This window comes from Bubalus kerabau, chromosome X (genome assembly GCF_029407905.1).
Source record: "Bubalus kerabau isolate K-KA32 ecotype Philippines breed swamp buffalo chromosome X, PCC_UOA_SB_1v2, whole genome shotgun sequence".
NCBI classification, from domain to species: Eukaryota; Metazoa; Chordata; class Mammalia; order Artiodactyla; family Bovidae; genus Bubalus; species Bubalus kerabau.
In genome coordinates this window covers 8,513,759-8,529,811 of record NC_073647.1, presented here as the reverse complement: position 1 = coordinate 8,529,811, position 16,053 = coordinate 8,513,759, and the positions used below count along the sequence as shown (strand labels likewise).

General features: G+C 47.1%; 1 protein-coding gene across 2 annotated transcripts in view; it reads left to right on the top strand.

Annotated features, from left to right (window-relative positions):
• Positions 1–16,053, top strand: part of TMEM255A (transmembrane protein 255A) — a 49,076-nt gene that overhangs the window by 13,470 nt on the left and 19,553 nt on the right. The window contains exons 3-7 of one of the 2 annotated variants that reach the window (XM_055565787.1): positions 1,917–1,979; positions 4,137–4,226; positions 9,656–9,724; positions 11,464–11,535; positions 11,943–12,031. In XM_055565787.1, coding sequence (XP_055421762.1) covers positions 1,917–1,979; positions 4,137–4,226; positions 9,656–9,724; positions 11,464–11,535; positions 11,943–12,031 — 383 coding nt within the window. The remainder of the gene's footprint in view (positions 1–1,916; positions 1,980–4,136; positions 4,227–9,655; positions 9,725–11,463; positions 11,536–11,942; positions 12,032–16,053) is intronic. The other variant, XM_055565786.1, reaches the window with a different exon arrangement.

Here is a 16,053-nt window from a genome sequence, read left to right as displayed (position 1 = left end):
TAAGCACAGACTATTCATGGAATTCTTCCTGAAAAAATAGAAACTGTGAACATATTGGAAGGGAAGATAAGATAGAATATGAAACTCTTCTGAAATAGAGCAAAGAATGATAGGATTTCCCAGCTCAAATCAGGTTAGAGCTGCTCAAAAGTTAAATGTCTTTTTAAAAAGTGATAATAATCGCTAGAACAATAACTCCTATTTACTGAGTACTTGCTGTGTGCTAGGCTGTGTGCAAAGTTCTTTGACTGTAGCATCCTGGCTAATCCTTAAAAAATCCTGCAAGATGGCCACTTCGATGGTCCCCATTTTCCAGCTAAGGAAACTGAGGTTTAGGGAGGTCAGTCAGTTTGTTCGAGGTTGCAGACACAAGGGGAAGAGCTGGGTTTAGAAGCCAGGCTAGTCTGATGACCAGCTTTTAATCACTGTACTTTAAAATTTTTATTTATTTGTTATTTAGCTGTGTCTGATCTTAGTTGTGGCATATGGGATATTTTGTTGTGGTACACAGGCTCTCTAGTCATGGTGCTCAGGGTTACACAGTATGTGGCATCTTAGTTCCCTGACCAGGGATCAAACCTGTTTTCCCTGCACTGCAAGGTGGATTCTTAACCACTGGACCACCAGGGATGTCCCTAATCACTATACTTTTATTACAATGCATTTTAATTACATTTCAAACAAGACCAGGTAGGAGACAGGCATAGAGTAACTGTTGAGAGGATGTTCTCTGTAGGGTCTTGGATGGCATGGAATACACCCTTATGCTCTTCAGCTTGCATTTCCCAAGAGGGGCTCCTGGTTGAGTGGCCTTACAGAATGAGCCTTGGAAATTTGTATTCATTCCTTCCCTTCAGTCTCTTTCTTCCTTGGGTCTCTGAGGCAAGTGCCCAGTCCCCCTACACTGTCCCACCAGGCTCTTGCCCAGCCTTTGGGTCCTTTAGATTTCCAAGCCTGGTGTAAGACTTGGGGGGCCTCAGGCTGAGAGAGATACCCCTGTGAGCCAAAGTAAGGCTGCAGATGGAAAGCCTGATCATTAGTAAGGCTCAAGAGAAATGTAACTACACCACTGGACTTGCGTTAAGATTTATTGGTCCATTCCCACCACATTTTACTTCTTCCACTTTCATTCCTGGTAACGGCCATCAGTTAGTGATTGTTCCCAGCCGAGACTGGCAGACTCAGTCCACTAATGGCAGAACTGAGAGCAAAGTGGGATTTGCTACTCCGAGCCATCATCCCAGACGCTAAGACAGGGAGATTGTTTCTCAGTGTTTTACACTGCCATTTCTGCTCACCCTTTAATGAATGCTTTCTGTCCATAAATGAAGCAGAGATGGAAGAAGAGGTGAATAAGTGCTCACATAAATTGCAGTGGGTCAACCACAAATACAGGCTTTCAAAAAAATTGTTCTTTTTTTTTTTATGTCTAGGTTAAGGTGCTTGCTGATTTCTAAAGTACTTCCTGGGTTTGATTAGTGTGGCAGATGCATCAAAAATTGCTATTTCCAACCTTTATTTTGTGATTAGTGCATCAGGGTAGAAGGTCTCTTTTCAAAGAAAAGATAAAGATCAGAATATAATGCATGCTTTTCACCGTTATCCGACTCTTACTGACTCACTGGTCACATGCTAGGTAATGGATATGGAAATTGAAATCAGCAGGCTCTGAAAAGCTATGGTTGACTTTTACTTTTAGCTTTTGGGCACATGGGTTTCTTTTTAGGTGTGATTCATATCTACAGGGGCAAATTGGTAAATGGTGGAAGAAATGCTTTTTTAGCTCATACTGTATTTGTGTGCATAACAACTGCACAGGTTTAGCAGGTTCTTTTCTGCGATCCTGAATCCTGTCCTGGGGCTGGAATGGTTGTGTGCGTGGGCAGGCTGACCATCCATGCCCTGTTGCTTTACAGCTTGGCTTTGGATCGTTCCTTGGAATCATTGGATCAAACCTCGTGGAGAACAAACGGCAGATGGTAAGTTTTCATGGCTACACAATCAGACCACCTCTTCATCTGAAAGAGCTCAACATTTCTGTGGATGGGTAACACACTTCCTAAGGTTGCCCACATTGGACCACAAAAGGAACAGCTACCTTCCCCTAAGCTTCCAGGAAACTTGTTGTAAAGCGACCCTGTGGTGTGGGACTTGTTCTCACCTTGCCTGATGCTCGCTCAGTTGCACAGCTCATCTCCTTAAGTCACAAGGATAGAATAATCTGTATCTTCCCCTTTGCTTTTCCCCTCATCAGTGAATGAGTGCACCAGCCTAGCCAGTCAGGCCACTGTCCTCACTTGGGGTGCCTTTGCTACTCTGATTCCTGCATTCAATGGCCACCCTTATCCCTCCCTCTCTGATGTATAGCCTGAGATTTCCATCTAAGGGACTTGAATTAACAGAACAAATACATATAGGGCACAAGAAGACAAAATTACAAAGCTGGTCTCCGATAGTCCCATGACCCTTGGTTCAAAGCTACCTGTGTGATGAAGTGAAGAGGAAGGATGGGCATATACTGGGAGGTAAAAGTCACCAAATTCTCTGTCCGAATGGGGCCCTGCAAGGGCAAGCTGTTGTGTCTTCCTGCTTCAGCCTGAGAAGGCTTCGTAGAGGGCAAGAGAAGAAAGTACAGACTGAATTGCAAGCTTATTGCAGTTTTATAGGCTTGTAAATCAAGAGGCCTGGTGAGTGGTCAGATGGTGGACTGATTAGGCTCCCCAGTACAAGTCTCCGTGGCATCTAGACTTTGATAATGGAGTCTATTTAACAGCAAGTTTAATCAGATAACGTAATAGCTCCAGGGACAGAGAACTCTAACCATATGTTCTCCGCCAGCAATGTGGGGAGTCGGCCTCAGGGGAGTTCTCATAGTCCTCTTCTTCCATGTCACCTGGGCTCTCCCACAGCCGGTTGTGTTTGCACTTTGGATTTAAATTATTCAAAATAATAGGGGAGTTCTAATTGTAGAGCTGATCATAGCATAGCTAATAATGCCAATTTCATGACATCGTTCATCCATTATTTACCAATCCTCTGTACTGCTGTGAAGTGAGATTTATGGGACAAGGTTTCTGAACGACTCCCAAAGGAGATCTGTATTTCCTTGTAGCCTGTTGAGATGGGTCTTATGCCTGGAGAGCAGCCTAATGTCATCCTATTTCTCCCCTTCCCCCACAAAAGCACCTCAAGGAGTGTTGTTTTGAGGGTCACCAAGGGCAGATGGGGGCTTCCCGCGTGGCTCAGATGGTAAAGAATCTGCCTGCAATGCAAGAGACCTGGGTTCAGTCCCTGGGTCAGGAAGATCCCCTGGAGGAGGGCATGGCTACCTACTCAGTATTCTTGCCTAGAAAATCCCATGGAGAGAGGAGCCTGGCAGGTTTCAGTCCTTGGGGTCGCAAAGACTGGGACACGGCTGAGCAACTAACACTTTCACAACGGTAGATGGTGGGCTCAGGCAGTACCTACTCCCGACCCTGGAAACACCTGGAAATGCCTACCTTCTCACTGGATTGTATTATTACCCTTGTAATGGAGACACATTATTAGGAAAATTTCTGTTACCTAACATGATCAGAGAATAGGGCAGTCTAGTTCCAGCAAACAATTTTTGTACTTGAATTTTTTTGTATTGACTGCACAGAATTGATCAATTTCAGAGACTTCAACCCTTGTAAAATGTCTTTGACATCTAAGCCATAAGTTGTGTGGTCTCCTTCCTCTGTGATGCAGGGCCATGTCGGGTTGTGTGGGGCCTCAGAGTCATGAGGGGTTGGGCAGATCACTGTACTAGGAGTTGGCGGGCACAGGCTCTCCCATAGCCTGGCCAGTGACCTGGGACACATCATTTCCCCTCTCTGAGCCTCCAACTCCACAGTTAATAAAATAGGATTGGACTACATGATGTCAAAGGTCTGAGTCTCAGAGTGGAAGAGCCATGTAGCCTGATTCCTCAGCCTCCTCTTCCTTGGGTACTCACTGACTCACGGAGTAAATTTCTTAGCTTGCCCTGAAAATGTAGGACATGATCCAGTGGCTCCTTCTCTGCATCCCCCTCCCACTCATGCTACTGAAAAGGGCCTCCCCGTGGGGTGGCGTGGAAGGCTAACAGACACTTTTGCTTTGTCCCCCCACAGCTGGTGGCTTCTATCGTCTTTATCAGCTTTGGTGTGATTGCGGCCTTTTGCTGTGCCATAGTTGATGGGGTCTTTGCTGCCAGACACATTGTGAGTATTTTTAGTCTGGGGTTAAAGTAAGTGTGCAATACAAGGAGGCTTCATCGAGTGGGTGTGTGCTGGGTGTATGCTGAGGGCTATGAGGGGTGCGGAAGAAGTAGAAGACAGGATCCCTGTCCCATGGAGGTGACGTCAACATGAGGACCTCACGGAATGCACTACAGAACTGGGGCTGAGCTGGGGGGGTGAACTCTAGGTGCCAGAGTGGTTTACCTTGGGTCAGGCTGGGCTTCCCAGTGGGGGAAGGGCTGGAGGTCGTTGAGATTTGGAAAAGTCAAAGACAAGGGCATTGGGGCCGGGGAATTGGCATTGGGAGTGAGGAGGCAGGGAGAGAGCCCTGGTAGCTGACCTCTCCTTGCCTTCTCCAGCAGCAACAAGAGTGGCCCATGAGGACAGATACATTGTTTTTGGCATGTGGAATCTAGTTCCCTGACCTGGGCTGGAATCCGTGTGCCCCTGCATTGGGAACGCAGAGTCTTAATCCCTGGACCTCCAGGGAAGTCCCCCAGACACTGTTTCTAGGATCGTTGAACTTTGCTGTCTTCATAGTTGGAGAGGAGTGATGTGATTGGGGTCTGGAGAGAGCCCCAGAACTTAAAGTCTCCAGAACAATCCCAGTCCTGGCATTCAGGCGCCAAGTGCTTCAAATTCTGGAGAAGCTAGGCCTCGAGGAAGGCCTGAAACCCAAATCTGTGCTTCTCAGGGAAACCTGGGATTCGGGTCCTTCCCATGGGCCCCACTAGAGGAACCCTCACCCCTCACTCTGCGCTTTCTTAATCTGGCCTAAGGCCACCTTCTTCCATTGGGCTCAATAGACACAGTGCCCACAACCATGAACTTTTATAGGGTCCCAGAAAAATAGAATTTATTTTCAAATCAGAGGAAAAATGATGACTTTTTAGGCAAAAAAAAAAAGTTTTCACATGTAATAGAAATTTGTCTTTATACCAATGCAGTCATAACATATAATTAAAATAAATGAAACATCCTATTCAATATTTTGAATGGAGGAAGGAGTCGCAAAAGGCAATAGTCCTAGGAAGGTCATAGCGTGGCCCTGATCTGGCCCACGAATCCCAAGCAAGAGTCAGCTAAGCTGCTTACTGAGCCCCCACAACCCACTCAGACACTTATTTTTATCCCCTACTGAACCAACAGCGAAAATGAAAACATAAAGCAATTAAAAATCCATAAATAAAAAAGAAAATGAAAACATCCTGTGAACTAGTTGGAACTGTGTATTTTCTAAAACAAGTGAATTAGAGCAAAATTGAATCATAGAATATTCTGTAGATCAATGATATTTTATTCCATTTCAGTCTGGCTAACAGTGCAGGTTAGCCTGAGGGAGAGTCCTGGGTATGGATGATCTGGGCAAGGGTGATTTGCAACATTGTTTTAATCCCAACTTGTTCTTGGACTCTCCTCCCAAACTTAAGAGTCAGTCCCTCACTTGCCAAGCTTAGTGGAATTCACATAGTCAGTGTTGGTGTGTAAGGAGATCATTTCTGAGCAGGGGGAAAAGTATGGGGTGGGAGAGAGACGTTTTTTGCCCAGTTCTCTTTTGGGGCCAAGAATACATCGGTTCCTATATCAGATCCATCCCTTATTATTTTAGCTGACAGCAGCCATCTTTTTCTTTTTGAAAAGGCAAATGACACAACAGGAACTTGTGACATCCACTCTCCTACCACCCTAACAACCCTAAAATAGCGATTCTATCACATAGGCAATTTTCACATATTACCCTCTGAGAATATATACCTATTTTTGTAGCATGCTTATAGTCACTCATAGTATTGTGTGCTGTTTTGTTCCAACAGGCGCCATCTTAATGACAATAATTGTTTTTGTGTGGTGAATTTAGCGTTTCAATGTGCCTTGACATCTATTATCTCATTTGAGACCCACAACCATCCTGTGGGATATGTAGGGCAGGCATGATTATCCCCATTTGACAAGCACTCTTAACTCGGAGGCAGTCTCCATGGCAACACAGGCATAGTGGCCAAGAAGCCTGTGGTAGATTTTCATGGCATCATGAGCTAAAATGGCTTCCTCCTTTTCCCTCCTCTTCCCACTTCTAATTTTTTTTTAAACAGCTTTATTGAGACATAGTTCACATCTCATCTAATTTATCCATCTGAAGCATATAATTCAGAGCTTTTAGTACATTCATGGATATGTGCAAACTATCACCAAATCAATTTTAGAAGGTTTCATCATCCCCCAAACAACCCCATACCCGTTAGCTGCTGCTGCTGCTAAGTCACTTCAGTTGTGTCCAACTCTGAACACGTGCGACCCCATAGATGGCAGCCCACCAGGCTCCCCTGTCCCTGGGGATTCTCCAGGCAAGAACACTGGAGTGGGTTGCCATTTCCTTCTCCAATGCATGAAAGTGAAAAGTGAAAGTGAAGTCACTCAGTCGTGTCCGACTCAGCGACCCCATGGACTGCAGCCTTCCAGGCTCCTCCATCCATGGGATTTTCCAGGCAAGAGTACTCGAGTAGGGTGCCACTGCCTTCTCCATACCTGTTAGCTATCACCTCCCTAATCTGCCTGCTCCTCCAAGTCCTAGGCAACCACTAATCTACTCTCTTTTTCTATAGATTTCCCTTTATTAGTTAACATTTCATATTAATGTCATTATATAATATGTGGTTTTCTGTGACATCTCTTACTTAGTATAATGTTTTCTACATTCATCCATATTGTACCGTATGTCAGTGCTTCCTTTCTTTTTATGGCCTAATAATATTCCATTGTATGGATATACCACACTTTGGTAGTTCATTCACCAGTTGATGGACATACAGTTGTTTCCACCTTTTGGCTTTTATGAATAATGCTGCTATAAACATTTGTGTACCAGTTTCTCTGTGGACCTATGTTTTCATTTTCTTTGTGTATGATTCGAAGTATTGGGTCATATGGTAACTATATTTAACCTTTTGAAGAACTGCCAATTTTCCAAAGTGGCTGCATCATTTTATAGTTGCACTGGAAGTGTCTGAGTGTGCCAGTCTCCCATTATTAGCTGACTTGTTAATTCTAACCATCCTAGCAGGTATGAGATGGTTTCTCATTGTGGTTTTAATTTGCATTTCCCTGACTTCTAAACTCCAAAAGGTTTTCATTGGTGGCCTTAGCCAAAAGGCAATGGAAGAAAAATCTAAATTATATTTACTGGAAGTTTCTTCCAGCCTCTGACTCTAGGTCATCTGTACCTCCTGCTGGTAGTGGCCTGCAGCAGAGCATTTGATGCAAGGGTTTGGGGTAAAGCTGGATGAGTCTTTGAGAAAACCTTTTTGCCTATACTGTACCTGTCCTGAGACATCTACCAGTCCTCACTGACACCCAGTTCTGGTTTTTTTTTTTTTTTACTTCCATATGTGACATGACCCTGTGAAGTTTTGAGGAAGGAGGCTTTATTAATCAATGGTGATATCTGTTGGTCAGCTTAAATGAAAGGCACATTTGGACTCCAGCACTGCTTGGGTGGGTTAGAACCAGCCTTTCCTGTTGTGGAGCCCCTTTAACCTCATGGTGCCCTGTCCTTTTGTTTATTTTTTGGCTGCATCCCATGGCATGTGGGAATCCAGTTCTCTGACCAGGGATTGAACGTGTTGCCCCTGCAAGTCTTAACCACTGGGCCACCAGGGAAGTCCCATGGTGCCCAGTCCTTTGGCTCAGGGGCATATGAGCTTCACCTGCCTTCTGACACAGCCCTCTGAATGTGTCTCATTCCTTCTCTCCCTTGCCTCCAATTTCCTTCCTTTCCCTTCCCTGAAGATAGCCATTAACTAGCCGGGAAAGTCACATCACCTTCTTGTGGCAGTTTCTTCTCTTCTACCTGGACGTAATAGGAACTTAGTTACCTCTCAGGGGTAACATGAGGACGGTATGAAATCATGGGCATGAAGGCACCCTGAGAAGGGCCTGGCCCTGAGCACTCAGACTCTCAGTGGAAGGCAGCCAGTGGCCAGCGCTCAGACCGGCCATTGCTCGCCCTTCAGGCATAAATAAAAGGCTGACGGCCAGCTCAGTGGCCTTTTCTTACCTGCCAGTCACATGGGCTTATTCCTTCCCTGGGGCCTCAGTGCAGAAGGGCAGCCACAGGCAGCACACGGGCCACCATCACACACACACACACACACACACACACACGTCGATCTTCGTTTAGGCAGTTGGCAGCTGAATGCTCTTAGTAGAACCAGGAGGTCAGGAGGTTACAACCAGCACATCGAGCCTCGGCCCTGCCACAACCGTGGAATGATAACTACTTCTACCGTTGCCCAAATGGGGACAATAAACCCTGCCAGTCGTGACCATGAGAACCCTCATGCCTTCCAGCCTGACTCCAGGCTGAGCCCCAGGGCAGGATACTTTGAGAACACAGAGCAGCTAGGTAGAAGCAACTGGACGGGGTGGCAGACAGGGAGGCAGGGGGCACATGGGTGTCAGGTACAGGAGATGCTCAATCACATGTGTGGGGGCAAGCAGCCATCAGGATGATTGGCAGTGGTGAGAGAAGTGGGTTCAGTGGGGATGGGGCAATAGATAAATTCCCTCTGCCAGGGTGCTTTGGCCCACCTCCAAAGGTCAGTTTGTATAAACTGCTGATCCTGTGCTAACCTGCTCTTGGCTGAAGGTCCCTCCCACTCAGGGGATGTTTAGTGTCCTGTAAAAGTTGGGCAGCATCCCCTGCCTGCCAACTTCTGGGCAGCACTGGGTGGCATCTGTCTGTCCCACCCCAATGCACACCCCCCTCCCCTCCTCGCCCCATGCCTGAGAGCTCCCTCACAGGCAGCTGGCCAAACCAGCAGGGCTAGTCAACTTTTCCTGGGCTTTAGCAGTACTTTTGGAGTTCACTGTCTTTTTCTAATCTGTGTAGTTGAGTGAAAATGGCTCATAGTTCAGTTGAGTTAAAACCTAGTGTGGGCTCCGTGGCTGCCCATCCCCCTGGGATTTGCTTCCTGAGCTCTTCTTTCTGGAAAAGCTATTGCAATGACAACAGGGAGGATGCATCAGCCTGCCCTGGTCCTGTCCTCAGGTGATGAGACCTCATTGTTGGAGCTGGCCTCCCTCCGTTGCAGAGGGTCATGTCGTGATCATCTGGAGTTTTGACTCCTGTTCCCTGGGGATTCTTTGCAAAGAGACAAAGACTAGAAATAAAAGAAAACCAGAATGGAAATGTTAAGAAACACATTTCTCAATCAATTTCCTAATTTCTCATTAACTAAGTGGCCCAATAGAAAGTAGTTATTAGAACATTTTTATCTGATCCTCACAGAAATTAACCCAACACTACCTGGTCTGGGATGTGTGTGTGTTCAAATCTTTTCTTACCCATCAGAGCACTTGCCACTTTGTTTTCCAAAGTCCAAAGCCTTTTGGTTTGCTGTTTCCCTTTCCAGGATCTGAAGCCCCTCTATGCTAACCGGTGCCACTATGTCCCCAAGACATCTCAGAAGGAAGCTGAGGAGGTAAGAGCCAGAATGGGGTTACCCGTCTTACCTTTGGGAAAAGTCTCCTGTTCTGCTTAGAACCCTTTTTCTTTAACTCTCTTCCCGAGGCCTGCAGCTTGCTGTGAGGTGTCTTTAGTTGATTTGTTTAGTGGTTCAGTTCAAGGCAAGGTGCTAATGGGGCCACGGTCATAGTTTAGCACGTCCTGAGGCCTAATCAGATTCACTTTGTTCTGTGGTCACAGGCTGCCCCTCTGACCCCAACAGGCAGCCTCTCTGTGTGTGGCTTTGATCCTGAGAGGGACAGAGGAGAGTACAGAGGCCATAGGCAGGTCGTTCCCCACATCTGCGGAGGATGGTTCAGCTGCCTGGACTTGATGTCTAGCTGGAAGTAAAGTGGGAGGCCCACCAAGGCAGCAGGCCTGGACCCGGGAGGCAGAGCCTGAATCTTACATGCGGGCGGGGTGGTGGCGGCGGTCAGGAGCCAAATGAAGGTCATTGAGAAGCCTGCTTCAATTTGAGGCTCTGGGGCAGCTGTCGGCCTGGCCCTGACTCCCCTGGTGTCATGACACCCCCAGGAGACCAGTCTGATGATGCTTGTGTGGACACGTGAGGTGGTATCTCTCCCATCCCACACAGCTCTCCTTGGGTCCCTTCACCTCATGGAGAAGCCGAGGCAGTCAGTGGGCGGCTGGGTGAGGTGAGGCTTCAGGTCATTCTCGGAGAGCTTTCATTTCAGCTCACAACCACCCCTCCCCAACCCAGAGAGCCCTTTAACATGAACCTCTACCGTATGCTTCTAGCAACATTGACCATTTGGTTCTCTGCTGCTACTGCTAAGTCGCTTCAGTCGTGTCCGACTCTGTGTGACCCCATAGACGGCAGCCCACCAGGCTCCCCCGTCCCTGGGATTCTCCAGGCAAGAACACTGGAGTGGGCTGCCATTTCCTTCTCCAATGCATGAAAGTGAAAAGTGAAAGTCAAGTCGCTCAGTCATGTCCAACTCTTAGCGACCCCATGGACTGCAGCCTACCAGGCTCCTCCATCCATGGGATTTTCCAGGCAAGAGTACTGGAGTGGGGTGCCATTATGAATCAACCCCCACTCTGAGAATAGTTAGAAAAATGGTAAACTTGTGATTGTTGGAAAAGGCTGAGAAGTGGGTGTAAAATGGTGACTGCATTCCATAAAATGGACCGGCATCAGGGGAAGCCTTCTCCCTAAAATCCAGTGTGAACGGTGCCTGGGGAGGCCGGCAAAGCTATGGCCCTGCTCCCAAGGCATTAGGGCAAGTACTTACATGGTGACTTTGCCACCCACTTGCCCCATTTTCCTTCCCTGATCAGCAATTCACTATTTTTCCCAACTATTCTCGGGTTAGAAAGGAGTAGAAAGATGTACGTGCCGACAGTGTGTCAGAAAGGCTTGAGCTTTTGGATGAAGGACCCAATATAGAAAAAGTGCCTGTTTACCATCCATATTCTCTGTAACACAGCAAAACACATTTACAAGCACTTGGTTGCACCTGTACTGGGGGGAGGGTAGCCTGGAAGATTTCTCACAAACAAAAGACGGTAAATGGAAGTTAATTTTTCCTTTTTTGTGGGCAAACTCGAGATGTATAAAATGTCATTGTTATTCTCTTGATTTCATCATGATCGCATTCTTGTGTTACCTTGGTGACTGTAAAAATATGAATGATGACTTCCATAGGTTCACTTGTAACCCTGGTCCCCCTAACCCTATTTTTCCTGTATAAGGTCATAAGTTCCTCAACCAAAAATTCTCCTTCCGCGAGGGTTATGAGGAACCTTACGCAGGCAGCTCGAGAGGTACTAGTGTACTTCAGACTGCATGTGACCGCCCCTCTGTCTTCCTTCCCCAATGTGGTCCTCTTTCCTCCTGTACCCCGATTCCCCCTCATAGACTCACTTCCTACCGTCCATTTGTTCTTCTGTCCGCCCTTCCATCCGTCCTTCCTCCTCTCCATCTCCACCCTCCAGGGATGGGGTGCTGAGGGCTGTGGCTGAGGCTGGATGTGAGCCCAGCTCCACAGTGACTTGCCTCATGCACGAGATCAGCCAGCCGCCCACCCAGCCCCATCCCGGCTGTGCTTTGGTGTGTTCATTTCACAGCCATCCTTACCGTCTCCATCAGTTCACTAGCTCGCACTGCCAATCCCAGAGGGTCCTGCTCCCACCCAACACCAGCTCACCTGCTCACTGCTGTGTGTCCGCAGGTGAACTGCCCTCACCTCAGCCGTGGATTCTGCACACCTCGCATCCGGGGCAACACCTGCTTCTGCTGTGACCTCTACAACTGCGGCAAGTGAGTGCCAAGCCCCTGGTGGTGTGACCACCATGGGCATGAGAAGGACTAAGTGGGGGAAGGGTGCACGGTAGGGATCAGAGAAGCAGAAGACATTGGTGTGTCCATGGATTTCAGCTGACAGGTGTTACCTGCTGTCTCTGTGCCAGGCAGCATACTAAGTAAGTACTTTCAAAGTGCTGATCTCATTTCATTCTTACCCATGATTTATGTACAATTATTCTTCCCATTTTACAGGTGATAAGACTGAGGCTCAGAGGAAACAGACAACTAGTCCAAGGTCACACAGAATTTGACAATGGTAGAGGGAGGGTTCACACCCAGTTCTAAGTCCAAGTTCAACAACATTCAACAAACAGTTATTGAGCATTTTCTCTGTGCCTGGCCTTGTTCCAGATGTTGGAGATTCAGCAGCAGGAGCCAAAAAAAAAAAAAAAAAATTCCTTGCCCTCATGGAACTTAGATTTTATTAGGGAAGATAGTCAATGAACACATGAATATGTAACATGCCAGGTGTCAATCAGAGCCCTGAAAAAAAATGAAGCAGGAAAGGTATAGATAGTTTCAAAGTGTGGAGTGTGAGTACCATGTTGGATAAAAGGAGCCAGGGAAGAGCTCTTTGAGGAGGTGAAATTTGTGAAGAGATCTGAATGATGCCAGAGGGCCAACCAAGTAGATACTTGAGGAAAGAGTATCTCAAGCAAACAGAACAGCAAGTGCAAAGGCCCTGAGGCAGGAGCAGGCTTGGTGGTGCTAGTTCTGCTACAACCACTCTGGTGCTCTACTGTTCAATGTTGAAACATCATTTATTCTCTTTCAAAACACATTTAGGTGCCAGAAATACAGAGTCCTGCTGAGGAGCTTGTAGGCCAGCAGGGATGACAGACTTAATGAGCCATTGATTACAGTCTAGTGTGAGAAGTGTGGTGGGGATCTGGGGAGGTACTAGGGAACCTCTCAACACAAAAGACTGGAAGCCAGAGTTGCTGGGGGCGTGGGGGAGGAGGCGTGTCAAGGAGGAGGGGATGTGGCAGCTGAGGCTTAAAAGATAAGGCGGGAGTTAGGAGCAAACTTAAACTAGGGGTGGAGATGGGGAGGGTCTTTCCAGCAGTTGTGGAGTCGGGGTGGTTTTACAAGGTAGTAGGAGGTGAGGAGTAGAGCCCTAGTCATATACTAGACCATAGGAATGCTTTGGGACTTGACCCTGTAAGCAACTGGGAGCCACTGAAGGGTACAGGATGGCAGATGGAGTTGAGTGGCTGGAGACAGCGAGGGAGCCACTGCCAGAGTCCAGGCCAAAGGGAATGGAGCCTAGATGAAGTTGTTGTGGGGATGGTGGAAAGCAGGGAGTACTTGTAAGAGGAATTTAGAAGGTGGAGTAGACAGGAGTGTGTGAACGCGTGATGCAGAACAAAAGTAAATGGACCTGCACGTCACGCACGTGTTTTCTTCCAGCTCTCAGTGCAAGGGGGCTGAGGAGGGGAAGGGAGGAAGGGAGGAGTTGGCAGAAGGATGAAGCTAGATCCAGAGGGGTCAGATGGATGCACTCCTCCTCACTCACACTCCTTACTCTTGGTATTGGGGGACCAGTTTCTTCACTTTGAGGATTAAGACCAGAGGCAGGGGAGGGGGAAGGGGGAGTAGGAGGAGAAGAGAGATTCACCCCAGCCTGTTTACTTTCTCTGCTAGCACTGGTCTCATTTCGTTAAAAGATTTGGCAGTGGAGGAAGAGAAACTGAAAGACTCAAATGAGGTTTGGGGATTATCTGGGGGGTTCAATTATTCATGTTGTAATAATAACTAACACTTGAAAAGGACTTCCCTCAGCAGTGATGGAGAGCTGGCTATAATTGTACTTCCTGAGCCCATCCTTCCAAAAATGATCAAAGAAATGTAAAATAGGTCCTAGGGGATTTGGGGTTATTTTACTATCTTTCCTCTTGCCTCCCCTTATCTGCCTCCCTCCCCCTGCTCAGTCCGCCCCTCTCTTTTTACCTCTTCCCTCCTTTGGACAACCTGTCCTCTGGCCAGGTCTCCTTTTTCCCTTCCCAGGCCTCCTGAGATCCCAGGAGGTGAGAAGAGGCGGGCTGGGAGGGCTGACAAGTGATTCCTCGAGGGCACACCTTTCTCTCTGCAATTAGGTGTGTTTCTGAAAAAGGTCTGAATAAACTAAATCCTACTTTAATTTCCATTTAGCTGAGCCCTTAGGTGAACTTTTTTTTAAAGTGGAGACTCAAGCCCAATTTATCTTCGTGTCAATCTGAACTTCATAATCAGTGGCTTTCTTAAAGCAAGTTATGCCAGGGTTGTCTTCAAGGCCCTAAAGAAATTTTATGAGGAGCTCTGCTAAAAGTCTGGGTTCCCTAAAGGCAGCAAACATGACTTCATCTTATCTGTATCCTCAGGCCCCAGCACAGGACTGGGCTCGATTAAAAAACCTGATGACAAGGGAGTGACATGTATTGGAAAGGATCAAAAAGAGGAACACCCTTTTCTCCAGGAATATAAAGTATTAGACCAGGTGACTAAGAGGGCTATGGGTGGAGAGTGGGGGTGCGGGGTGTGGGTACTGCTCATAAAGGCCTTTGAGCTGGAAATGCTGCTCACCCACCTGATGTCTGGAGACCAGCTTCAGGCGGTCATCGAGTCCTTGCCCAGGTCTGTAACGTTGAGATTCCGATGGCAAAGCCACCAGGAAAGCACTTCCTGAGCTTTTCTTCAGGAAACCGTCCCATGCAATCAGAAACCAAGGCTGTGAGACTTCAGAGGCGATGATCCTACAATATAAGGAAAAGATTTTCCTTGACCTGAGGCTTTTCCCAGCCAGCTCGAAGGAGACCTAACTTCTAAGCCTAAATATAGCTAGCTGCAAGCCTTCTAAGGCTCAGAGACTTTAATTTTGCCAAATGCATATTTGTTTTCCTCACACAAAGCCTATTTTTAATCAATTGCCAGCTCCTCCAGTCCATTTCCTGGAAAGGAGGCCAAGAAAAAAAAAGTGGAAACAAAAACATCAGGCAGTCATTTGTAGGGCACTACGGAAACAGAGTTTCTACTGTCCCCTTGAAGCCACAGACCTTCTTTGACGTCAGGGGCAGTGAGGTTTTAACACCAAACCTAGATGATTCTGTTTCAGCCTATGCAGGAAGGTGGTTTCTTTAGGATACAGCTCCTCAGCGGCTGCCTTCTAGCCTTCCCTTGGCTTTGGAGAGGTCAAGTCAATATCACTGGTTTTTGTCGTGTAACCTACAGGAAGCGAAAGGACATGGGGGTGGTTTGTGAACTGCCGCCACTGGTAATAAAATGAAAGACGATAGCTCGCTTTCATCCGTTCCTCCCTTGAGCTCCTACTATGTGCCAGGGATTGTTCTAGAAGAATACATATTGATAAAATAACATTTTGCCCTTAAGTAACTGAGTTTACCAGGGGGATCATGGGGAGGTGGAGAAATGTGTCCAGAGGTGGCACACAGCCTCTATCTGTCCATGGGGAGTTGGTGAATAATTCCAGGCCCTTATGGAAGAGCAGAAGGATGCCCTTTGGCTTTATCCAAGATCCAGTGCCTCCTAATTTGTTGAGTGGGGACTGAAACGAAGAGAGGTTATCTGTTTCTCCAGATATACCCAGCAAGTTAAGAGCAAGTGGGTGAAAGCCCAGATTGGGTAATCAGTCTTATGATCAATGCAATGATCTGTCTTTGAACTCAATTACTCATTCCCCAAGTATCTGTTGATGACCCACAACAATTCTCTCACTGAGCTCAGAGGCAGTGAGGGAGACACAACAGAAGTGTAAGAGATAACCTTGCCCTCCAGAGGTTAGAATTTAGATGGAGCTATCATGTCCACCTTGGCCTTGGTTGCAGCTTCAGCTCTAATTAGGCTCCAGGTAAACATCGGATCAAATGAATAGCTGCATTACTGATATATGCAAAGTGCCGGACTAAGAAGAACAGACTGAGGCTGTGGGAGCCCAGGGAGAAAGGTGATGAATGGGCACTGGAGTCCTTGAAGAATGAGAC